We start from the raw sequence: 26,484 nt of genomic DNA on the forward strand, positions 1-26,484 counted from the left end.
TTCAAAATTAAACATCTCCTAATAGTCACAGGTCCCCGTCCGGATCGGACATTGTCTGGATCTGGACTGGGACCGTGGGCCGCCTATTAGTGACCCCTGACATAGAGGATCTCTCAGACACATAATCCCATGTACACGATGCATGAATAAGTGGATCATGTGCCTCCAGACACTCGCAGGGCACAGACTGACCCACACTGTAGTCTCTTTTAAAAGCTCTTTTTATCTCCACTGATGTCTAATTTTCCTTCTCTGATTTTGTGAGCTCAAGCTGGAGTGCTTCATTTTCATCCCTGGACTATTTTCCTACCTGTGCATGTGCGCAGAATCTGATTTCAGCTCATGAGCAGTTCAAAGCCACGCTGCCAGAGGCAGATAATGAGAGACAGGCCATTATGAGCATCCATAACGAGGTGCAGAAAATCACCCAGAGCTACAGCATCGCACCCAACCTCACCAACCTCTACTGCACCATCACCCCCGCAGAGCTCAGCCTCAAGTGGGAAAAGGTATGTGTGTGTGTGTATGTACGTGCACCTGTAGCATCACCCTGTCAGCTTTAGTTGATTAAACTCTGTATATTAGGGTCTGATTTATACCCTGTTCGTATCTGGATTCACGTTGCCCGGATTCTGTTTACGCTTGTCATTAAACTGTGCCCCAGTCTGAGCAGATGAGTCTGAGTTACTTTTTCATCATTCATTCATTGTCTGTAACCCTTATCCAGCTCAGGGTCGCGGTGGTCTACCTGGAATCATTGGGCGCAAGGCAGGAACACAGCCTGGAGGGGGCGCCAGACCTTCACAGGGCAACACACACTCACACATTCACTCACACACTCACACCTACGGAGATATTTGAGTCACCAATCCACCTACCAACATGTGTTTTTGGAGCATGGGAGGAAACCGGAGCACCCGGAGGAAACCCACGCAGACACAGAGAGAACACACCACACTCCTCACAGTCACCTGGAGGAAACCCATGCAGACACAGGGAGAACACACCACACTCCTCACAGACAATCACCCGGAGGAAACCCAAGCAGACACAGAGAGAACACACCACACTCCTCACAGACAGTCACCCGGAGGAAACCCACGCAGACACAGAGAGAACACACCACACTCCTCACAGACAGTCACCCGGAGGAAACCCACGCAGACACAGGGAGAACATACCACACTCCTCACAGACAGTCACCCATTCCTCATTTCAGATTTCATTCCTTTAACTGACTGTAAACAGTCTCTCACCTGCTCCCAGTGTGTTACACAGTCTCAAACCTCAGGAATCAAGGAAGAGGCTGCGTCCTGCGGTCACTGGGATTTCTGCAGCGGTCAGAGACACAATGGAGAAGTTGTGACCGGTGAAAGAACCATGTCTGGTTTTACAGACACAGAATTCCTTACGTTCCTCTGTGACAGGATGACGACAAACATCCAAGTGAATCTGTGAAAAAGTCTGGCCAGTGGCCTCCAGAAAGACCGTTGCACCATCCCTCTTCTCAGCTGACGCATTTCTGCTTGTGTAACTTTATCTGGACATGGACAACACATTCAGTTCACATTTGTGTTAAATGTGGGTGACATCCATCTCTGAGCACCGCTGAATATAGCGTGAGTGATCCGATCCTTATCCGATCACAGTGTGTCGTGGGGGTGTTCACATCTGGCTTTCCATAAGGGACCGGTGGAATACAAACTCAATCTGACCACCTAATCCACATCTTAATGCAGGCCTTTAAAGTCATTATAGTCCTTCAAAACTTCCAGCAAACCGTGGTCTAATGAAGGACGACCAGCGAAACGTCAACAGAGCGTCCAAGACTCACAGGTACACCTTCTGACCCCTTTCTAACAAGTCCCTTTCTAATCAACAAGCCTCGGGGGTCCATGACCTGTCGCCGGTCACCAGTTTTCCTTTGTTGGACGGCATTCGGAAGGTACTGACCACTGCGCACCGGTAATACCCCACAAGGCACCGCCGTTCTGGGGACGCTTTCACCAAATTATAATCATCACTCTTTGAACCTTCTCAGATCGCCTCAGATCCTGGTCTTGCACCAGGTGAAGTTTGTAAGTGTGTGTGTGTGTGTGTGCAGGTGAGGAAGCTGGTGCCACAGAGGGACAGTCTCCTGCAGGAGAATTTGTCCAGACAGCAGACAAACGAGCGGCTCAGGAGGCAGTTTGCAGCCCAGGCCAACCTCATCGGACCCTGGATACAGACACGCATGGAGGTGTGACATCACACACACATCCTTATTTAGGTCTGAAATTTACAATATACGTTTAAAGGCATAGTTCACGAGTGTAATAAAAAGACACTTTTTATAAAATTTAGAAGATGTTTCTGCAGCCCTTTTTCCTGATGTAGTTCGTAACCAATAAAAAATAGTCATTTTTAATGCTACACAACAGCTACTGTAAGAGAAATGTGTAATAGACAGAAACAACATGCACCTTCAGTTCACAGTTATGTGCACAGACAGAGAGTGTGGGGCATTTGAGCACGGGCTCTGGTCCTGACATATATAGGTGTCTGGGCTAGAATTATAGTTCATTCATTCATTCATTCATTATCTGTAACCCTTATTCAGTTCAGGGTCGCGGTGGGTCCAGAGCCTACCTGGAATCATTGGGTGCAAGGCGAGAATACACCCTGGAGGGGGCGCCAGTCCTTCACAGGGCAACACAGACACACACACACACATTCACTCACACACTCACACCTATGGACACTTTTGAGTCGCTTATCCACCTACCAACATGTGTTTTTGGTGTTTCCTCCTGTGGGAGGAAACCGGAGCACCCGGAGGAAACCCACGCAGACACGGGGAGAACACATCACACTCCTCACAGACAGTCACCCGGAGGAAACCCACGCAGACACGGGGAGAACACACCACACTCCTCACAGACAGTCACCTGGAGGAAACCCACGCAGACACAGGGAGAACACACCACACTCCTCACAGACAGTCGCCCGGAGGAAACCCACGCAGACACAGGGAGAACACACCACACTCCTCACAGACAGTCGCCCGGAGGAAACCCATGCAGACACAGGGAGAACACACCACACTCCTCACAGACAGTCGCCCGGAGGAAACCCACGCAGACACAGGGAGAACACACCACACTCCTCACAGACAGTCACCCGGAGGAAACCCACGCAGACACAGAGAGAACACACCACACCCCTCACAGACAGTCACCCGGAGGAAACCCACGCAGACACAGAGAGAACACACCACACCCCTCACAGACAGTCACCCGGAGGAAACCCACGCAGACACAGAGAGAACACACCACACCCCTCACAGACAGTCAGCCAGAGCGGGAATCGAACCCACAACCTCCAGGACCCTGGAGCTGTGTGACTGCGACACCTACCTGCTGCTCCACCATATTCTTTTATTTATTTATTTATTATTGTAAACTCTTCTTAATCATTTTACTCTTTCTGTTTCTTTAAACACTTGAGGTGGTAGAGCCCTAAGAATGTTTTCATAACGCAAGACATGTGATAACATTTTTGGCCTCATCGCCCAGGTCCTACAAAGATAGAAATATAAAATCCAGGAACATTTTGGACAGGACAGGACTTTTCAGTAAGCGCAGCACTAGTGTTTGTTTACCTGTTGTCAGTGTGTGCGCAGTAGTTAACGGTGTCCTGCTCCGTGTGTGTGAGCTGTAGTTCTGGGTTGTGTTTGTAGGAAGTTGCGCGCAGCTCAGTGGATGCATGCAGTGCTCTGGAGGATCAGATGAATCAGCTGAAACAGTACGAGAGCACGATCGTCAACTACAAACCCAACATCGACAAGCTAGAGGGAGACCACCAGCTCATCCAGGAGTCGCTCATATTCGACAACAAACACACCAGCTACACCATGGAGGTACACACACACACACACACACACACACACACACACACACACACACACACTTCTCCAGGAAAGTGGGAATGTCAGTGTTGTGTTCTGCTCAGACATGAGGCCTGTCACCCCATCACCTCCATCACCCTCATCCTCACAGCGTCCGTAGTAACCTGTGTGTGTTGTCTCCATGGTAACGGCAGCATATCCGGGTGGGCTGGGAGCTCCTCCTGACCACCGTCGCTCGCACCATCAACGACATCGAGACTCAGATCCTCACCCGAGACGCCAAGGGCATCAGTCAGAAGCAGCTCAACGAGTTTCGCTCTTCTTTCAGCCACTTTGACAGGGTAACATACACACACACACACACACACATGAACACACACACAAACACACACACACACACATGAACACACACACACACTATCTGTTCATCTGTTCATCTTTCCTCATCCTCTCTCTCTGTCTCCATCCTACAGAAGAAGAAAGGAGGGATGGAGACGGATGATTTCCGAGCGTGCCTCATCTCCATGGGTTATGATCTGGTAAAGACAGCTATTAAAAGTGTTCTAACACAGTTTTGTCTCAGACTGCTTTGTTCACAGTGGTGTTGAATTTACATTTACATTTACATTTATGCATTTGGCAGATGCTTTTATCCAAAGCGAATTACAAACCAGACGTCTGTAGATTCTGAAGCTCTCGAAGCTCCTCGTGGATTGTTGTTACACGAAGAGCTTGTGAATACACCACCTGAGACCGTGTGCCACAGTAGATCTGAGACATGCAGGGGATGAGTGAATGAATGAGTCTGACCCTTGTAAAGGTGATTTTGTACATTGTTTCTTATGTGTGTGTGTGTGTGTGTGTGTAGGGTGAGGCTGAGTTTGCTCGGATCATGTTGTTGGTCGATCCTAACGGTACAGGCCTGGTGACCTTCCAGTCCTTCGTGGACTTTATGACCCGCGAGACGACCGAGACGGACACGGCTGAGCAGGTCACCGCCTCCTTCAGGATCCTCGCAGGGGATAAGGTGTGTTCGTGTGTGTGTGTGTGTGTGTGTTCGTTCATGTGTGTTTGTGTGTGTGTGTGTGTGTGTTCATGTGTGTGTGTGTGTGTGTTCGTGTGTGTGTGTGTTCATGTCTGTGTTTGTGTGTGTGTGTGTGTGTGTTCATGTGTGTGTGTGTGTGTTCGTGTGTGTGTGTGTGTTCATGTGTGTGTGAGGTTTACTCAGACACTTGGATCTGGAAACACCTTTTTACCTCTGAATATTTATCCAACAACAGCAAGTTCATCACATAAATCACCATTAATTTTTTTAATTGTTAAAATCCGTATGTATTTGTTTGTTGTATATATTTATCACAGGTTTTCTCCTTTAACTAATGCCTGTTTCCTGTGTTGTTGTTGTTGTTGTTGTTGTTGTGTGCGATGTCCTCAGCCGTATATCCTGAAAGAGGAGCTGATGCGTGAGCTGCCCCCCGAGCAGGCGGAGTACTGTATCTCCAGGATGCCCCTGTACTCCGGGTCTGACAGAGTCCCTGGAGCTCTGGATTACTCCGCCTTCTCCACCGCTCTGTACGGAGAGAGCGACCTCTAACGCCACACACAGCTCACGCCTGCAGAACCGCATCACACAGGACCTCTCGTTTTTTAGGATAAAACTTAAACGTACTTAAGAAATTAAACGTACTTATTGCATTTTAAACAATGTTTGACATCTATACACACACATGCGCACACACACACACACATATTTGCCAAAGTGTGTATTGATTAATAGAAGATCAAATAAACCTAGATGCCAACACGATTTTTGTGTGATTTTTTAATTTTTTATTTTTATTTGCACACGTTTAAAAACACCTGAATATCGTGGGAAAAAGAGACAGGAACCAGTGGGGGATGAAGGAACAGTGATTTCTCCTCCCTCAACATTCACAGATGATGTGCCCTTAAGCAAGGCACTCCTCACAGCTGCTCCCCAACGGCTGAGGTGGTTACCTGTCGCTCTGGATGTGTGTTCACTGACACTAAACCCCAGTGTCTGTGTGTGTGTTCAAGCAGAATCTATGTAAAAACATGTTTAAATGAGCGTCCCTAATGCAATTTAAATGTAAAAGCACGGTTTAAAACATTTCCTCTTGGCAGTGATGCAGTAAATAAGAACCCTGCGCTTCAGTGAGGCAGAGATAGTCTCAGTAAAATTTCTTCTTCTCCTTTCTGCTTAATTCATTTTGTGGCCTCGGTAAAGCATTACTCACAAAGATGTAAGTGCTCTGTTTATATTTCAGCTTGATTTCAAATCAACGGTTCACTCTCCATCCAAACCTCTCCGATGGAAACATCAAAGTGGTATTTCCTCTCATTCTGGGATCTCGTCTGCATCATGCTCTCACCTAAAGTCAAATAAGATGTAGTTTCAGTGTCTTGCAATAGGATGTCTGAGTAAAAAGTGGGGATATTTTTATTTAAAATGTAGTGTACAGTGTACATCCAAGACACTTTACACTGTTACAAATTGGGGGTTGTGGCAATGTACATGTAAGACACGTTAAAGGCATCAGGGGACGTTTATATTTGGATTAAAATGAAAGTTAAATGTAAGACGTGCTACTTTTGCTCCCGGGCTCCCTACAGTGGCAGAGTGTAATTTACTTGTACAGCATTGTCCTGAAATCAAGGGGGAAATCAAAAGTTACATAGTGGAGTGCTGAGTCCAGAGCAGCGATGATAGAGGCTCTGTTCTTCCTTCTACCCCTGAGAGCAAGGGAATGGCGGACCACTGTTGGTGACTGAGGGGAAAGTTGGAGGTCCACTAATGTTTTAAATGTACAGCGTTTTCTGGGCGGACCGCTGGTGATTAAACAGAATTTTAGAAAAAATGCCACATTTTAGCACTTTACATTTTATTCCTTCATTAGTTTCTTTTGTTATTCTTTATAAATAAGATTAGTAAATCATTTTAATCAGCACAGTGTCAACATTTTTATCATTTAATCATTTTATATCAGTCTTATACTCATTATATCTCTCAGAGTTGTTGGTAATATTTGTATTAGTGTGTTTTCCAGAATAAAAGTCTCTGTGAATGTAAAATCTGTTTGAGGAGATTATAAATGAGTTATATCCGGTACAGGACAGTGATCTGAGGGTTCTAATATCGGACCAGCAGTTTTTATGCTAGTGGTCCGTTATACGTTCGCTGTCTGGTTACAGCTCAGTGGAGACTCACAATGATTTTAAAGTTGTACTTTTCATTTAATTTCTACCTACTGTTGCTTTAATATACGATTTCAGTGCAAAATATCTGTTTGTGTGCAGAGTTTAAACATTGGAAACGAAATTTCTTTGTTGTGGAAATGAAAGACTCAAAAGAATCGGTTCGTTAGAAAGAGTCGAATCCCGTCACCGCTGCGGAAATGGTGCAACACTCGGGGGCTGTGCATGCGCCTGCGCAGTGGGCCATATGTCAAGCACGTTGGAGCGAGCAGGGTTCAGAAAGAGTGAAGTTCCTAAAGCGCCCTGGATTTACTGTGTTCACATCTGGAAACAGCTGGAGAGAGCGGAGAGGTGTTCGAATGGCGCCCACTATTCATTATCCGACGGAGGAAGGTGAGTTTGTGAGGGTTTTGTTCGTGTTCCGCAGAGCTGACAGAACCAGCCGGTAACATCCACTGAGTTAACGCTATTAACTCTTTAAACACCGACTCTGCTCTGAGTTCATGAACAGATTTAGTTTCAAACCCATCCACGAGCAGGTGGTGTTTCCTTCCTGCAGCAGTTTAAAGACACTGTTATGTCACTTGTCTTTGCCCCAGCTATGTTTCATTAAAGGATCCATATCTTGAAAAATCCTTCTTTTAAGTGAAATAAGCAAATTCCCAAAGTAACGTTATAGAAATGTAAGTCAGTTTTCTTCAGAGTCCACACAGTCCACGTATGGAGACCAACCTGCAAGAACAGCCCATGATGGACTCCCTGCTTTTATAACGTCATAAAAACCTGCATGTCAATGGACTATTCTCAATCCAGCAGTGACACTGAGGGGGTTAAAAACTCCAGCAGCACTGCTGTGTCTGATCCACTCTACACCAGCACAACACACACTAACACACCACCACCACGTCAGTGTCACTGCAGCGCTGAGAATGATCCACCACCACATCACACCTGCTCTGTGGGGGTCCTGAGCGCTGAAGAACAGGGGGAAAGAGGGCTAATAAAGTATGCAGAGCAACAGGTAGACTACAGTCTGTAATTGTAGAACTACAAAGTGCCCCTGTGTGATCAGTGTAGGAAATGTAGATAAAAGCTGGTGGCAGTACTGTTCTGTGGCCTTGCAGGGGCCGTGTGCACTGAATGTTTATTAGACTCCAGGGTTGTGGTTCTCTTTAATCTGGAGTATTGTATCTGGACTTGGGCCAGGCCTTGGAGCGAGACCCTGGGCCCGACAGAATCAGCCAGAGAGGATAACAATGGGCCTTACTTTACATACAGTATTACATAAGAGTACCATATATTTTACTGTGTCCTATCGCACTGTAACTGCTGTGTAGAGTGTCACACGGCCCTCCACATGGCAGACAGTAGGGTAGATACACACTACAACAATAAGAGTCAGTTGGGCATTGTTTTTCCTTGACATTACAACCGTAAAGAATCTTGTCACTGGCTAATAATTTTCACCAGGCGATTTATGAAGTGTGCATTCATTCATTTGTTGTCTGTAACCCTTATCCAGTTCAGGGCGGCGGTGGGTCCGGAGTCTACCCAGAAACACTGGGCACAAACATACCCTGGTGTGTCGCCAGTCCTTCACAGGGCGACACACACTCACACCTACGGACACATTTGAGTCTCCAATCCACCTACCAACATGTGTTTTTGGAAACTGGAGCACCCGGAGGAAACCCACGCAGACACAGGGAGAACACACCACACTCCTCACAGACAGTCACTCGGAGGAAACCCACGCAGACACAGGGAGAACACACCACACTCCTCACAGACAGTCACCCGGAGGAAACCCACGCAGACACAGGGAGAACACACCACACTCCTCACAGACAGTCACTCGGAGGAAACCCACGCAGACACAGGGAGAACACACCACACTCCTCACAGACAGTCACCCGGAGGAAACCCACGCAGACACAGGGAGAACACACCACACTCCTCACAGACAGTCACCCGGAGGAAACCCACGCAGACACGGAGAACACACCACACTCCTCACAGACAGTCACCCAGAGGAAACCCACGCAGACACAGGGAGAACACACCACACTCCTCACAGACAGTCACCCAGAGGAAACCCACACAGACACAGGGAGAACACACCACACTCCTCACAGACAGTCACCCGGAGGAAACCCACACAGACACAGGGAGAACACACCACACTCCTCACAGACAGTCACCCGGAGGAAACCCACGCAGACACAGGGAGAACACACCACACTCCTCACTGACAGTCACCCAGAGGAAACCCACGCATACACAGGGAGAACACACCACATTCCTCACAGACAGTCACCCGGAGGAAACCCACGCAGACACAGGGAGAACACACCACACTCCTCACAGACAGTCACCCGAAGGAAACCCACGCAGACACAGGGAGAACACACCTCACTCCTCACAGACAGTCACCCGGAGGAAACCCACGCAGACACAGGGAGAACACACCACACTCCTCACAGACAGTCACCCGAAGGAAACCCACGCAGACACAGGGAGAACACACCTCACTCCTCACAGACAGTCACCTGGAGGAAACCCACGCAGACACAGGGAGAACACACCACCTCGAGGAGAGCGCTGAGTGGGCGGAACAGGCTGAGCCTGTACCTGCATGGCTGTTTGTCTGGTGCCACTGAGCCACTTGACGGTGCAACAACAAAAGACGAGAGGGGGGAGGGTGCTGTGTGAGAGCGTTACTCTTACTTTGATGATTCCGCGTGCGGGAGAGAAAAAAAGCTTGAGTACCGATCAAGCCGTTAGTATCAAATACCGTTGGTATCAATGTTATCAATAAATGGATTGATTTGCCCACCTCTACAACACACAGTTACTGTAACGTGACAGAAGTTATGCATTAATGCATTTGTGGCCAGCTTCGTGGTGAGTGCACCAATGCTCAAGGTCCAAAATGAACTTCTAAGTTCTCATTCATTGAAACCTTCACCTTCTTCAGTGAAGTTACAGTTCTTTGGCAGATACAGGTCTTTGTTTGGACAGTGATGAAGTTGTGGCATTGTAGAGAATTAAGTGTGTATGTGTCTGGGTGTCTGACATGTAGTTCAGTCCCTGTATCAGTTATAGATCACAGTTCTCTCTCTTGGTGTCTGTGTGTGTTTATACAGGAGGAGGTAGAGTGTCCAGTCTGGAGGCTGAGCTCAGAGAGACGATCCAGAAGAGGATCATGGTTCTGGACGGAGGGATGGGGACGATGATCCAACAGAGGAAACTGGAGGAAGAGGACTTCAGGGGTCAGGAGTTTAAAGACCACCCAAAAAGCCTGAAGGGCAACAACGACCTGCTGAGCATCACCAAACCTGAGGTCATCTACAGCATCCACAAGGTGCGTGTTTGCGTTTTCTAGGAAGGCTTTACACAAGACGTTGGAGCATCCGCGACCCACGTCGCAGGTTGGTAACAGTAGCTGTGTCTGATCATGTTCAGCTGCTCCAGTTTTACATCATACAGACCTTGTACACTGTGTGAGTGCACTTCATCATCTGTGTCCTCAGTGGGGGAACCTTAAAGCTTTTGGACACATTCATTCATTCATTCATTCATTCATTATCTGTAACCACTTATCCAATTCAGGGTCGCGGTGGGTCCAGAGCCTACCTGGAATCATTGGGCGCAAGGCAGGAATACACCCTGGAGGGGGCGCCAGTCCTTCACAGGGCAACACAGACACACACACATTCACTCACACACTCACACCTACGGACACTTTTGAGTCGCCAATCCACCTACTAACGTGTGTTTTTGGACTGTGGGAGGAAACCGGAGCACCCGGAGGAAACCCATGCAGACACAGGGAGAACACACCACACTCCTCACAGACAGTCACCCGGAGGAAACCCACACAGACACAGGGAGAACACACCACACTCCTCACAGACAGTCACCCGGAGGAAACCCACGCAGACACAGGGAGAACACACCACACTCCTCACAGACAGTCACCCAGAGGAAACCCACGCAGACACAGGGAGAACACACCACACTCCACACAGACAGTCACCCAGAGGAATCCACAGAGGACTGTGGGAGGAAACCGGAGCACCCGGAGGAAACCCATGCAGACACAGGGAGAACACACCACACTCCTCACAGACAGTCACCCAGAGGAAACCCACGCAGACACAGGGAGAACACACCACACTCCACACAGACAGTCACCCGGAGCGGGAATCGAACCCACAACCTCCAGGTCCTTGGAGCTGTGTGACTGCGACACTACCTGCTGCGCCACCGTGCCGCCCCTTTTGGGCACAGTGTCGTTTTATTTTTCCTGTGAATCGTGTGATAATCACTGCCCTGTTTGTACCTGCTCTGTATTTGTTTGTTGGCCGACCGCCCGCTTACATAAGCAGTCTGTAATTGTCCAGTCCCACCCCAAACCGCACATCACGAAACTTGTCCACACAAGCCCCAACACCTGCTGCTGTTTACCTCCTGAATCCTGTCTGCAGTGATTTAGATGACGGTTCAATGCATCGTAAAACCTGAAATACCTCTTGTAAAATTCCAGGTTGAATCCCTCATAATATCTCAGACAGGGGCCTGCACGAGGCAGGCTGACCCCCATGAACCTGTCTAAGACTGTGATGCATTGATCCTACATTTAATCTATACAAGATCAACTGGAATGCTCCCAAGGGGAAGGCCAATGCCAAATGCTTTCTAAACGTGGTGCTGGATGCTGTGGAATTAAAAAAGGTGTGAGTTTCGAAGAGCTGGACTCATTCTAGGTCATTGACCGTCAAATCCACAGACTGGTGCAGTGAACTCGAGGACTCCATCCACACACGTAATCGCTGGGCTCTCAAACCAGAGGAAACACAGGTCTAAAATGTTTGCTCGTGCACAGGAACCGGCCCCAGCTCCTACTCGAACAGCAATTGTTTGGTCAAATGGCCCTTTCTCTCCCCAGTCTCTCAGCTCATGGTGCTAGACAACGTGGCTCTCTTTTGGCTGATGTGACAGATCTGGGCAGTGTGTGTTCTCCTCCGGCACATTAAGCTGTTCAATGTCGCAAATCTCAATAGGGCTGTCACAGTAACTGCAGATTGTTTCTTGTATCGTCTCGTGTCTGTCTGATGTCAGAGCGCACTGGTGTCCGTCTGGTGACCGCCGCTTCTATGTCGCTTGTTTTTTTTTTCTCCCCCCACCCCAGCCATTTTGTCTAATTTATGGATGTCTGTTTGCTATCTCTGATGCTTCCATCGTTACAGTTCGCCAGCTGCCTGCCTGTCTTTGCTGCTCTGTCTCCTAAGACTGTTGACCTGAAAGCCTGCTGTGGCTGCTGCTGGCTGTCCCTGTTGTCGACCAAGGGAGTGTGTGCTAACATCTTCGCTGGCTGCTGCTGATCCGGCCTAGGAGCATGTCCCCATGCTGGTGCTTTGCATTGGGATGGTTTTCAGGTGCTGCTCCTGGTGATGGCCAGGGGAAGCACATCCTCAGTATCCACTGACTGTGGCTAGTGACCTGCGGACTCTACTGCTGTGTCGAGGGTGGTCCATTTTTAGCTACCGGCCACTAAAACTGCTGCTAATGACTGTCGATCTTAGGGGTGTGCTTAAGGGTTTTCCCTCCAACTGTTGGCTTCTGAACTGTTTCAGCAAAATCTTGGGAATAAACAAATGTTTACTGCTGATTGAAGAATGTAAATACATTACATCTCTCTCTCTCTCTCTCTCTCTCTCTCTCCCTCTCTCCCTCCCTCCCTCCCCCCTCGCCCTATAGGAGTATCTTCTGGCCGGTGCTGATATCATTGAGACGAATACGTTCAGCAGTACGAGGATTGCTCAAGCTGATTATGGGCTGGAGGAGCTGGTGAGACTCACACCTTGGTGGCCCTTGTTTCTTGTGAATGCACCTGATGACACTGTATTTCCTCTGGAGACATTTCTGGAGTTAATGATTGTAAACTGCAGTGGACTTTCAGTTAAGACGCCTCTTTTAACAGAGCTCAGGGATCAGAGTTGTACGCTGTGAGTGATTAAATCATTCTCTGTTTGTGGATTTGGTGCAGGCCTATCGCTTAAACAAGGCGTCAGCAGAAATCGCCAGGAAAGCAGCCGAGGACGTCACTGCTCAGACGGGTATGAGTCTCACTCTCACAGCTCATACAACTCCAGTTAATTACAGTTAATAAAACTACTATTAATTACAGTTAATACAACTCCAGTAAATTACAGTTAATAAAACTACTGTTAATTACAGTTAATACAACTCCAGTAAATTACAGTTAATAAAACTACTGTTAATTACAGTTAATACAACTCCAGTTAATTACAGTTAATAAACTACTCTTAATTACAGTTAATAAAACTACTATTAATTACAGTTAATACAACTCCAGTTAATTACAGTTAATACAACTCCAGATAATTACAGTTAATAAAATTACTATTAATTACAGTTAATACAACTCCAGTTAATCCAACTCCAGTTAATTACAGCTCCAGTTAATTACAGTTAATAAAACTACTCTTAATTACAGTTAATACAACTCCAGTTATTAGAGTTAATACAACTCCAGATAATTACAGTTAATAAAACTACTATTAATTACAGTTAATACAACTCCAGTTAATTACAGTTAATACAACTCCAGATAATTACAGTTAATAAAATTACTATTAATTACAGTTAATACAACTCCAGTTAATTACAGCTCCAGTTAATTACAGTTAATAAAACTACTCTTAATTACAGTTAATACAACTTCAGTTATTAGAGTTAATACAAATCTAGTTAGTTATAGTTTAATTAGAATTAATACATTCATTATCTGTAACCCTTATCCAGTTCAGGGTTGCGGTGGGTCCAGAGCCTACCTGGAATCATTGGGCGCAAGGCGGGAATACACCCTGGAGGGGGCAGAATTAATACAACTCCAGTTAATTACAGTTAATACAACTACTATTAATTACAGTTAATACAGCTCCAGTTAATTAAAGTTAATAAAACTACTATTAATTACAGTTAATACAACTCCAGTTAATTACAGTTAATAAAACTACTCTTAATTACAGTTAATACAACTCCAGTTAATTACAGTTAATAAAACTACTATTAATTACAGTTAATACAACTCCAGTTAATTACAGTTAATAAAACTACTATTAATTACAATTAATACAACTCCAGTTAATTAAAGTTAATAAAACTACTCTTAATTACAGTTAATACAACTCCAGTTAATTACAGTTAATAAAACTACTATTAATTACAATTAATACAACTCCAGTTAATTAAAGTTAATAAAACTACTATTAATTACAGTTAATACAACTCCAGTTAATTACAGTTAATAAAACTACTCTTAATTACAGTTAATACAACTCCAGTTAATTACAGTTAATAAAACTACTATTAATTACAATTAATACAACTCCAGTTAATTAAAGTTAATAAAACTACTATTAATTACAGTTAATACAACTCCAGTTAATTACAGTTAATACAACTACTATTAATTACAGTTAATACAGCTCCAGTTAATTAAAGTTAATAAAACTACTATTAATTACAGTTAATACAACTCCAGTTAATTACAGTTAATAAAACTACTCTTAATTACAGTTAATACAACTCCAGTTAATTACAGTTAATAAAACTACTATTAATTACAGTTAATACAGCTCCAGTTAATTAAAGTTAATAAAACTACTATTAATTACAGTTAATACAACTCCAGTTAATTACAGTTAATAAAACTACTATTAATTACAATTAATACAACTCCAGTTAATTAAAGTTAATAAAACTACTCTTAATTACAGTTAATACAACTCCAGTTAATTACAGTTAATACAACTACTATTAATTACAGTTAATACAGCTCCAGTTAATTAAAGTTAATAAAACTACTATTAATTACAGTTAATACAACTCCAGTTAATTACAGTTAATAAAACTACTCTTAATTACAGTTAATACAACTCCAGTTAATTACAGTTAATAAAACTACTATTAATTACAATTAATACAACTCCAGTTAATTAAAGTTAATAAAACTACTATTAATTACAGTTAATACAACTCCAGTTAATTAAAGTTAATAAAACTACTATTAATTACAGTTAATACAACTCCAGTTAATTACAGTTAATAAAACTACTATTAATTACAATTAATACAACTCCAGTTAATTAAAGTTAATAAAACTACTCTTAATTACAGTTAATACAACTCCAGTTAATTACAGTTAATAAAACTACTATTAATTACAATTAATACAACTCCAGTTAATTAAAGTTAATAAAACTACTATTAATTACAGTTAATACAACTCCAGTTAATTAAAGTTAATAAAACTACTATTAATTACAATTAATACAACTCCAGTTAATTAAAGTTAATAAAACTAATATTAATTACAGTTAATAAAACTCCAGTTAATTACAGTTAATAAAACTACTATTAATTACAATTAATACAACTCCAGTTAATTAAAGTTAATAAAACTACTATTAATTACAGTTAATACAACTCCAGTTAATTACAGTTAATAAAACTCCAGTTAATTACAGTTAATAAAACTACTATTAATTACAATTAATACAACTCCAGTTAATTAAAGTTAATAAAACTACTATTAATTACAGTTAATACAACTCCAGTTAATTAAAGTTAATAAAACTACTATTAATTACAGTTAATACAACTCCAGTTAATTACAGTTAATAAAACTACTATTAATTACAATTAATACAACTCCAGTTAATTAAAGTTAATAAAACTACTCTTAATTACAGTTAATACAACTCCAGTTAATTACAGTTAATAAAACTACTATTAATTACAATTAATACAACTCCAGTTAATTAAAGTTAATAAAACTACTATTAATTACAGTTAATACAACTCCAGTTAATTACAGTTAATAAAACTACTATTAATTACAATTAATACAACTCCAGTTAATTAAAGTTAATAAAACTACTCTTAATTACAGTTAATACAACTCCAGTTAATTACAGTTAATAAAACTACTATTAATTACAATTAATACAACTCCAGTTAATTAAAGTTAATAAAACTAATATTAATTACAGTTAATACAACTCCAGTTAATTACAGTTAATACAACTCCAGTTAATTACAGTTAATAAAACTACTATTAATTGCAGTTAATACAACTCCAGTTAATTAAAGTTAATAAAACTACTCTTAATTACAGTTAATACGACTCCAGTTAATTACAGTTAATAAAACTACTATTAATTGCAGTTAATACAACTCCAGTTAATTAAAGTTAATAAAACTACTATTAATTACAGTTAATACAAGTACAGTTAATTACAGCTCCAGTTAATTACCAGTTAATACAGCTCCAGTTAATTACAGTTAATACAACTCCAGTTAATTACAGTTAATACAACTCCAGTTAATTACAGTTAATAAAACTACTATTAATTACAGTTAATACAGCCCCAGTTAATTACAGTTAATAAAACTACTATTAATTACAGTTAATACAACTCCAGTTAATTAAAGTTAATAAAACTACTATTAATTACAATTAATACAACTCCAGATAATTAAAGTTAATAAAACTAATATTAATTACAGTTAATACAACTCCAGTTAATTACAGTTAATACAACTCCAGTTAATTACAGTTAATAAAACTACTATTAATTGCAGTTAATACAACTCCAGTTAATTAAAGTTAATAAAACTACTCTTAATTACAGTTAATACGACTCCAGTTAATTACAGTTAATAAAACTACTATTAATTGCAGTTAATACAACTCCAGTTAATTAAAGTTAATAAAACTACTATTAATTACAGTTAATACAAGTACAGTTAATTACAGCTCCAGTTAATTACCAGTTAATACAACTCCAGTTAATTACAGTTAATACAGCTCCAGTTAATTACAGTTAATACAACTACTATTAATTACAGTTAATGCAGCTCCAGTTAATTACAGTTAATAAAACTACTATTAATTACTGTTAATACAACTCCAGTTATTAGAATTAATACAACTCCAGTTAATTACAGTTAATAAAACTACTGTTAATTACAGTTTGTAAAAATGTCCCTTTGTAAAAGACTGTTTTCCTTAATGAGCTCGACATGTGAAATCAGACGTGTCACAGTAACAGAGCTTTCTTTTCAGGACTAAAGCGCTATGTGGCTGGAGCTGTGGGTCCCACCAACAGAACCCTGTCTGTGTCTCCATCAGTGGAAAGACCCGACTTCAGAAACATCAGTACGGTACCACATTAACTCCATACAGCAAGTTTAAACTACATCTGACCTCTCTTCTCTTCGTGTTTTATTTTACTTCTTTATCTTTGAAATGATTTAAACAGAAAAAACAGGTTTTCTGGTTCTGGAGACCAGACACGACCAAGAGGCTGTTTGTTTTCAGACCCTTTTCTCAAACCCTTTTTTTAAACTAGGTGTCACAGCTCACTGGGGGGTCTTGTTGTGGTCCCAGGGTGTCACAAAACTGAATTTACAAAATGTATATCAGTGCAAACACCTCCATGAGCTGACAGTTGTCTTTTTTTTTTTGTCTCCACCCGTTTCTCCAGAAGTGAGAGACAGAGCTCACAGTGGAACTAAACTGTAGGGGGCACTGTTGCTTCCTGCTGCTGATTCCCTCTGACTGACCACTTGTAGAACTTTGTGCCAAAATATAACATTAGAATAAATGTGAATTAATATTAACTTTGTTTCATATCAGCACTGTCAGACCAAAACTCTAGGGCTTTTTTTTTGTTTTTATCTGTGTGTGTGTGTCTGTGTGTGTGTGTGTGTGTGTGTAGCATTTGATGAGCTGGCGGAGGCGTACTCGGAGCAGGTTCGAGGTCTGCTGGACGGAGGCTGTGACATCTTGCTGGTGGAGACCATCTTTGATACCGCAAATGCTAAAGTACACGTCTCTCTCTCTCTCTCTCTCTCTCTCTTTCTCTCACTCTCTGTCGCTCTCTCTCTTGCTCTCTAGCTCTGTCTCTCTCTCTCTTTCTCTCACTCTCTGTCGCTCTCTCTCTTGCTCTCTAGCTCTGTTTCTCTCTCTCTCTCTCTCTCTCTCTCTCACTCTCTGTCGCTCTCTCTCTTGCTCTCTAGCCCTGTCTCTCTCTCTCTCTCACTCTCTGTCGCTCTCTCTCTTGCTCTCTAGCTCTGTCTCTCTCTCTCTCTCACTCTCTGTCGCTCTCTCTCTTGCTCTCTAGCTCTGTCTCTCTCTCTCTCTCTCTCTCTCTCACTCTCTGTCGCTCTCTCTCTTGCTCTCTAGCTCTGTCGCTCTCTCTCTAGCTCTGTCTCTAGTCTCTGACTTTTTATGTCTTGCTCTCTCTCTCTCTCTCTCTCTCTCTCTCTCTCGCTCAGTCTCTCTCTCTTTGTATTTTTTCTGTCTGGTTCTTTCTGTCTCTGTCTCTTTCTTTCTGTATTTCCCTGTTTTGTCGGTCTCTCCCTGTTTCGCTCTCATTTTATGTAGAACATACTTATTTCTAAGTGCTCTTAATTATGTTGTAATTTTCCAAATGAACACACTCTCTCTCCCCCTCCCTCTCTCTGTTTTAAAGGCTGCTCTGTTTGCTATTGATGCTCTGTTTGAGGAGGCGTACGAGCCGAAGCCCATATTTGTGAGTAAGCCTTGAAGATAGTTATTTTGCAAAACAAATGAATAACTAAAAATTGGTTTCCAAAATCATCATCAGTTTAAACACATCTTCTTCGCTGGGTGTAGTTTTCGGCGCTGAATACAGAACAAAACCCTCCAGGTTTTGATTAGTTTTTAAAGGTTTCTGATTGGTTTCTAAAAAGGAAAATGCAAAACATTATTTGGGGACGGTTATCAGCTTAGAACAAAGCAACACAATCAGGAACAAACGTGCCCCATTAATACCCTCAGGGCAAGCACCCAGCAGCTGCTTTAGCCTCCACAACTGCCTTTTCATGAACGACAAGGGTGACAAAGTCATGATGAACTGTCTGCAGCAGCTGCGGGGGGTTTACAGTGGGATGCGGATTCTGCCGTTGAATGGAGTTAATTTGAAGTGTTTTCTATTAATTTAAAGCAGTTGAGCACTGTATTCAGAGAGACTCTGATGATAACAAACTGGTGAAAGTCTGTTTAGTTCAGTTCTGTTGTGTTGCAGATCTCAGGGACCATTGTGGATAAGAGTGGACGGACCCTCTCTGGACAAACAGGAGAGGCCTTCGTCATCAGCGTCTCTCACAGCAAACCGATGTGGTCAGACTTTCCTTTCCTTTTTCTCTTAAAGCTTTATTCACGTGGTGTGTTTAGATTAGAGACATGACTGAAATTTAAAGAGCCAATAGTCTTCGTTTTCCTAGGATTTGAACTCTTCCTCTACACATTTACTAAAAAACTTATCATATACATAAATATATTCCACTATTTTGACCAATCAGAATGAAACAGGATGTTTAAATTTCTGTTTCTTTGAGAGAGGTGCATGTAAAAGACCTCTTTCCTGATTGGCTGCTCTTCTCAGGGCTATAAATGAAGCAAACTTCTAAATTTGGATTGAAATCCTCAGAGAAAAACTTTGCATCTTTTTGGAAAACTGAGGATCCGCCTGCTTCACGACAGCAACAACACAACATTTACTCACCACCCCCCACCCCACACTCTCCGCTACAAACTGTACCCAGGCACAGCCCTCACTCCCCGCCTCAGAGGGAATGGGCTGGGTGACATTGTTATAGGCTGAATTGACCTGTGGAAATCTGTTCATGGTTGTGATATCACAACCACAATGAAATCAGGAAGAGTTTTTGCTTTTTTGTGGAGATTTTTACTTTTTTCTTATGTGGACCCTTTAAAGATGGGGGGGGGGGGGGGTGAAGGGAGAGGGAGTGAAGGAGCAGGGTTGGAGGGAGGAAGGAAGGAGTGATGAGGGAAGAGGGATAAGGACTATGGGGGGAGAAGGAGGAAAGGAGAAGGGACAGAGGGATGGATGGAGGGAGGCAGGCTGGAGGATGGAGGGAGGCAGGCTGGAGGATGGAGGGAGAGAGGTGGAGACCCTCATTAACCGTGTTAACCCTTTCCTGTTCTCCAGCATTGGACTGAACTGTGCTCTGGGAGCCACAGAAATGCGGCCGTTTATCGAAGCCATCGGGAAGAGCACCGGGGCCTTCATCATCTGTTACCCCAACGCAGGTACCCCAGCTCTGCTCGGACACCTCACCGTCCAGGTCACCCTCTCACAGCTCCGTTTACCTCCGTCCTCCTGTGCTTTCTTTCTCTCCAGGTCTCCCCAACACATTCGGAGGGTACGACGAAACGCCTGCGGTCACCGCCTCACACTTAAAGGTTTGTCTTTTACTTTCACTCCTTTCAGGCCTCTGGGTTTGGAAATACTGTTTGGAAGTGCTGGCTATAACTGTGTTCTCTGGATGGGGCTCCATTACGTATCTTTGGGAGAGGTTGGAGTGGTGCATTTGGTCCACATTTAATCCTTCAACATCAGTACATGACCTCACTAACGCTTTCCCACTGTAGGGTCCCCACTCGACTCGACTCGTCTGTTCCCCTCCTCCAGCAGGTGAATCGGGTCCTGGTTCTGGAAGCGGGTTCTTGTTTAGTGGCTGTTCTCTCGTGGTTCAGAGCGAGTCGAGTAGGGACTAAACCGTGGCGTGTAAACCTTGCAGAGCGCTGATCGTCCAGAGAGAGTCGTCACTCTACGCCACGCAACGCAGACGACCAGCACCAACTCTCCATCTGTAAAATCTCCAGCTGCAGCAGAGATCACGTTTGTTTTCATCCGACTCACGACGGCAGCTCGTAAAATGACGCCGTGGTCTTTTGAAGAGGTTCAAACGCTCCTTGGATCGGTGGCCGACGAAAGAATCCAGCGAGAGCTGGACGCTGCAACAAGGAAGGAACAAACTCTACTGATCTGTCTGAACTGATGACGGAGCTGTGTTCAGTCCCAAACAACAACAACACGCCGATACACCATGAGTACACACCGCTTAACGTTACCGCCGCCGTTGTTGTGGTTTCCAAAGACCACTGTTCCCCTTAGAGACGGGGTTAGAGACGACACCAGGTACATTTCAGGGCGGAACTGTGGGAGTGGAAAACCAACAAGGGACCAATCAGAGAGTAGAGTCCAGTAGAGTCTGTACAAAGCAGTGCATATTCACCTTAATGTTTATATTATGGCTATAGGCTATGAAATCCTCACAGCAATGTCCCAGCTAACTTCCTTCCTCCAAAAGTTACAGAGTGCGGATTCTGTGGTGCTGATCCCAGAGTAGCAACGACAGAGACACTATTTTCCCTGTTACAAGGTAGAAGAGTTACGTAATTTTCCTTTAAAAACTGTGTGTGTGTGTGTGTGTGTGTGTTCCTGTCTCTCAGGAGTTTGCAGTGGATGGTCTGGTGAACGTTGTCGGAGGCTGCTGTGGGACGACACCTGAGCACATACGGTAAAGTCAGACAGATGCTGTGAGGCTCAGGAAAAAAAACCCCTAGTTCAGTTCATGTGTAAATTAATGTGGGGGTCTGGAGCCCACCAACCCACACACGGACACACAAACCGACTCAACAAACCTACAATTACTCACACAGTTCAGCTTAAGTATCAGGCCACGGCAGTGCTTTACTCTACAGGAGGGTAATACGTGTGTAGTAACACAGTATTTATCCGTAAACGAAAGGCCAGTGTGTTAAATAATTACTGAGTAGGAGCAGCTGAAGTGATGTGGTGTTTCTGACCAATTCTGGCTCTAAACACTCAGCTACAGTGTGATGGACTGACCACCTGGTAACATTGGTTCTGTTGACATTGTGTGTGTGTGTGTTTAATTGCAGTGCGATATCTGAGAGTGTGAAAGACTGTCAGCCCAGAGTTCCTCAGAAGGATGTGTTCAGCGACTTCATGCTGCTCTCAGGTAAACAGCTGGTAGCTGAGGGTCTTTGACTTAAATATTTTGGGATTTTTTTAAAAATAAATGTTGCCATAAGGCAGTCCTCCACTCCACATGTGTTCAGCCTTGTCACCATTAACTGGGCGAGGCCTAAAACAACCCAACGCTACAGCAGCCTATTTACAACGAAGCATGGCAAAGCTACAGTTCCCTTTGTCAGCTCTAATTAGAAAATGGCGTCCAAATTGTAGCCTCAGTGCTCTGGAGTAAAGTGTCCGATGTGTCCTCAGGTCTGGAGCCTTTCCGGATCGGGCCCTACACCAACTTTGTGAACATCGGTGAACGCTGCAACGTGGCTGGGTCACGAAAGTTCGCCAAACTCATCATGTCTGGGAACTACGAGGTACATCTTCATGAAACCTTTACTGACTCAGTAAAGTCCACCAACACACACACTGTGAAACAAGACGCCTGTCAGTTTTCTGTGCGCTGCCTGAGTCAGAAACACGGGATAAAACGAGCCGCTCTGATTCTGCTCCGCTTCTGACGTCGCGGTGAACAGCGAGCGGCTCGTTATCGTTTAAATGAATGGGCGCTGAAACTGGACGCTCTGAACTGGGCTCTTTAGACGGGCTTTCTGCAGAACTGGAGCAGTAATCTAATCAATAAACACCAGGAAACTATAAATCCCCAGATCCACTTGAGAGTCTCCACTGTACGAACAATCACCAGACTTTCTAAATGAGAGAGAGAGAATTACACAGTCTTTAATGTAAAGTGTGTGTGTGTGTGTGTTTAGGAGGCGTTGACTATAGCAAAAACTCAGGTGGAGATGGGAGCCCAGGTGCTGGACATTAACATGGACGAGGGGATGCTGGAAGGACCCGTTGCCATGACGCGCTTCTGCAACTTCATCGCCTCTGAACCCGACATTGCCAGAGTAAGGACCTCCGTCTGTTTGTTTACGTTTGAGCAGAGACAGACGATGTTTACATGTTCTCAAACTTTACCTTTTACAACTTCAAATGACAGGAGAGCCTCTGGCTCTAGGAACTGGAACAGTGTGTATTTTGTATTTTCTGCTTTAGAGTGCGCGTGTGTGCGCGTGCGCGTGTGTGTGTGTGTGTGCGCATGTGTGTGTGTGTGTGCGCATGTGTGTGTGTGTGTGCGCATTTGTGTGTGTGTGTGTTGTGTGTTTATGCACATGTGTGCGTGTGTGCGTGTGTGCGCGTGTGTGTGCGTGTGTGTGTGTGCGTGTGTGTGTGTGTGTAAGTTGGGGGCTGTTCCGGTTCCTCGTTGGTGGAAAAGTGCTGTGTGTCGGACTGTGTGTGTAAGGGGTGTAAGGATGCATCATGACGCATGGCATGGTGTTGAACAATATGGTGGTACATTGTGCAAATGGACTATAAACACCATCTGGAGATGTGTGTGCTGTTGCACTGTGTGACCACTGGAGGCCGCTGTTTCCATTTAGCAGTGGGGTTCAGGGAAAGAGATTTGAGATTTGTGAATTAAACCCTGTCGGCCCTTTCCTACTCTGAGACTGAAGAGAAGACCAGGCCCTGGCTGTGTGTGTTTACTTTGTTTCGGAATCTAAAGTGTGTGTGTGTGTGTGTGTGTGTGTGTGTGTGTGTGTTTACAGGTTCCTCTGTGTATAGACTCCTCTAATTTCGCGGTGATCGAGGCGGGGCTGAAGTGCTGTCAGGGGAAGTGTATAGTGAACAGTATCAGTCTGAAGGAGGGGGAGGAAGAGTTTTCTGAGTCGAGCGAGACAGGTCCGTAATCTGATAGAGTGTGTGTCGTCATGGCCTTTGATGAAGAAGGACAGGTCAGTGTATGAATTACTGGTGTGTGTGTGTCTACTATACAGTGTGTATGTACACGTATGAAATGACAGTTAATGGCACCGATGATTGTTTGTCACTGTTTTCACAGGCGACTGAAATTGATGACAAGGTGCGGATCTGCACGAGAGCCTATCACCTGCTGACCAATAAGGTGGGCTTTAACCCCAATGACATCATCTTTGACCCCAACGTCCTGACCATCGGCACCGGGATGGAGGAGCACAACCTGTACGCCATCAACTTCATCAGAGCCACCAGGGTCATAAAGGTACAGAGCCCTCGGGCACCACAGTGGTTTCAGTTCCTTTACCCTGTAGTCGGCTGAAATCAGACTGTGGTTCGTTTTCACTCCGAGTGCTGCTTGTTTGGGCAGGTGTGAAAGCGCTAATTACAAAGGACACAGATCATGGTCGATCCGCGCAGTCTGAGATCATGAGGAGTAGGAGAACTGTGAGCGTGGTGTGAACTCTCATCTGGCTTTTTTAGATGGAATGACATTGACGTGAATCGGATATGGATCTGATTTTAGAGCTGCATATGAAAGTGGCTCAAAAAATCAGAACTGACAGTATTCGAGTCACAGTTTCTCTCTCACTCTCTCTGTCTCTCTCTCTCCCTTTCTCTCTCTCTCTCTCTCTCTCTCTCTCTCTCTCTCCCCTTCTCTCTCTCTCTCTCACTCTCTCTCCCCTTCTCTCTCTCACTCTCTCTCCCTTTCACTCTCTCTCTCTCTCTCTCTCACTCTCTCTCTCTGTCTCTGTCTCTCTCTCCCTTCTCTCTCTCACTCTCTCTCCCCTTCTCTCTCTCACTCTCTCTCTCTGTCTCTGTCTCTCTCCCCTTCTCTCTCTCACTCTCTCTCCTCTCTCTCTCTCTCTCTCTCTCTCCCCTTCTCTCTCTCTCTCTCTCTCTGAGTAGGAGACTCTACCTGGAGCCCGGGGTGAGTGGAGGTCTGTCTAATCTGTCGTTCTCGTTTCGAGGGATGGATGCGATCAGAGAGGCGATGCATGGAGCTTTTCTCTACCACGCCATAAAGGTACAGATACAGAATTGTAATCTTCCTCAGGATTTTACCGTTAAACAATTCATGTGTTTCCTGAGGATTCTACTTTAACTCTGAAGGCCGTGGCTTTGTCTCGTGTTCAAACGCATAGCTCCACTCCAGTTTACTCACCTACACTCACACACTCGCTCACCTATACTCACACACTCGCTCACCTACACGCACACACTCGCTCACCTATACTCACACACTCGCTCACCTACACTCACACACTCGCTCACCTACACTCACACACTCGCTCACCTACACGCACACACTCGCTCACCTACACGCACACACTTGCTCACCTACACTCACACACTCGCTCACCTACACTCACACACTCGCTCACCTACACTCACACACTCGCTCACCTACACGCACACACTCGCTCACCTATACTCACACACTCGCTCACCTACACTCACACACTCGCTCACCTACACTCACACACTCGCTCACCTACACTCACACACTCGCTCACCTACACGCACACACTCGCTCACCTACACGCACACACTCGCTCACCTACACTCACACACTCGCTCACCTACACTCACACACTCGCTCACCTACACTCACACACTCGCTCACCTACACTCACACACTCGCTCACCTACACTCACACACTCGCTCACCTACACGCACACACTCGCTCACCTACACTCACACACTCGCTCACCTACACTCACACACTCGCTCACCTACACGCACACACTCGCTCACCTACACTCACACACTCGCTCACCTACACTCACACACTCGCTCACCTACACTCACACACTCGCTCACCTACACTCACACACTCGCTCACCTACACGCACACACTCGCTCACCTACACGCACACACTCGCTCACCTACACGCACACACTCGCTCACCTACACTCACACACTCGCTCACCTACACTCACACACTCGCTCACCTACACGCACACACTCGCTCACCTACACTCACACACTCGCTCACCTACACGCACACACTCGCTCACCTACACTCACACACTCGCTCACCTACACGCACACACTCGCTCACCTACACGCACACACTCGCTCACCTACACGCACACACTCGCTCACCTACACGCACACACTCGCTCACCTACACGCACACACTCGCTCACCTACACTCACACACTCGCTCACCTACACTCACACACTCGCTCACCTACACGCACACACTCGCTCACCTACACGCACACACTCGCTCACCTACACGCACACACTCGCTCACCTACACTCACACACTCGCTCACCTACACTCACACACTCGCTCACCTACACTCACACACTCGCTCACCTACACGCACACACTCGCTCACCTACACGCACACACTCGCTCACCTACACGCACACACTCGCTCACCTACACGCACACACTCGCTCACCTACACGCACACACTCGCTCACCTACACGCACACACTCGCTCACCTACACGCACACACTCGCTCACCTACACGCACACACTCGCTCACCTACACTCACACACTCGCTCACCTACACTCACACACTCTCTCACCTACACGCACACACTCGCTCACCTACACGCACACACTCGCTCACCTACACTCACACACTCGCTCACCTTACACTCACACACTCGCTCACCTA

At 44.7% G+C, this 26,484-nt stretch overlaps 2 protein-coding genes across 2 annotated transcripts in view; both read left to right on the forward strand.

The window, feature by feature from the left end:
• Positions 1-5,683, forward strand: part of LOC136690938 (alpha-actinin-2) — a 67,857-nt gene extending 62,174 nt beyond the window's left edge. Inside the window, exons 16-22 of the mRNA XM_066663070.1 lie at positions 327-509; positions 2,105-2,239; positions 3,719-3,898; positions 4,081-4,227; positions 4,360-4,425; positions 4,755-4,913; positions 5,322-5,683. Of these exons, the coding sequence (XP_066519167.1) occupies positions 327-509; positions 2,105-2,239; positions 3,719-3,898; positions 4,081-4,227; positions 4,360-4,425; positions 4,755-4,913; positions 5,322-5,480 (1,029 nt within the window). The 3' untranslated portion in view covers positions 5,481-5,683. The remainder of the gene's footprint in view (positions 1-326; positions 510-2,104; positions 2,240-3,718; positions 3,899-4,080; positions 4,228-4,359; positions 4,426-4,754; positions 4,914-5,321) is intronic.
• A 1,672-nt stretch (positions 5,684-7,355) lies between these two features.
• The window catches only part of mtr (5-methyltetrahydrofolate-homocysteine methyltransferase), a 36,561-nt gene continuing 17,432 nt past the window's right edge, over positions 7,356-26,484 (forward strand). The window contains 18 exon segments of the mRNA XM_066665747.1: positions 7,356-7,495; positions 10,249-10,466; positions 12,866-12,955; positions 13,155-13,224; positions 17,262-17,354; positions 17,917-18,023; positions 18,673-18,732; positions 19,249-19,343; positions 20,176-20,276; positions 20,368-20,429; positions 21,483-21,550; positions 21,936-22,015; positions 22,282-22,394; positions 22,791-22,931; positions 23,634-23,819; positions 23,927-24,106; positions 24,751-24,771; positions 24,773-24,868. Coding sequence (XP_066521844.1) covers positions 7,462-7,495; positions 10,249-10,466; positions 12,866-12,955; positions 13,155-13,224; positions 17,262-17,354; positions 17,917-18,023; positions 18,673-18,732; positions 19,249-19,343; positions 20,176-20,276; positions 20,368-20,429; positions 21,483-21,550; positions 21,936-22,015; positions 22,282-22,394; positions 22,791-22,931; positions 23,634-23,819; positions 23,927-24,106; positions 24,751-24,771; positions 24,773-24,868 — 1,815 coding nt within the window. The 5' untranslated portion in view covers positions 7,356-7,461.

The sequence above is a fragment of the Hoplias malabaricus genome, chromosome 3 (genome assembly GCF_029633855.1).
Source record: "Hoplias malabaricus isolate fHopMal1 chromosome 3, fHopMal1.hap1, whole genome shotgun sequence".
NCBI classification, from domain to species: Eukaryota; Metazoa; Chordata; class Actinopteri; order Characiformes; family Erythrinidae; genus Hoplias; species Hoplias malabaricus.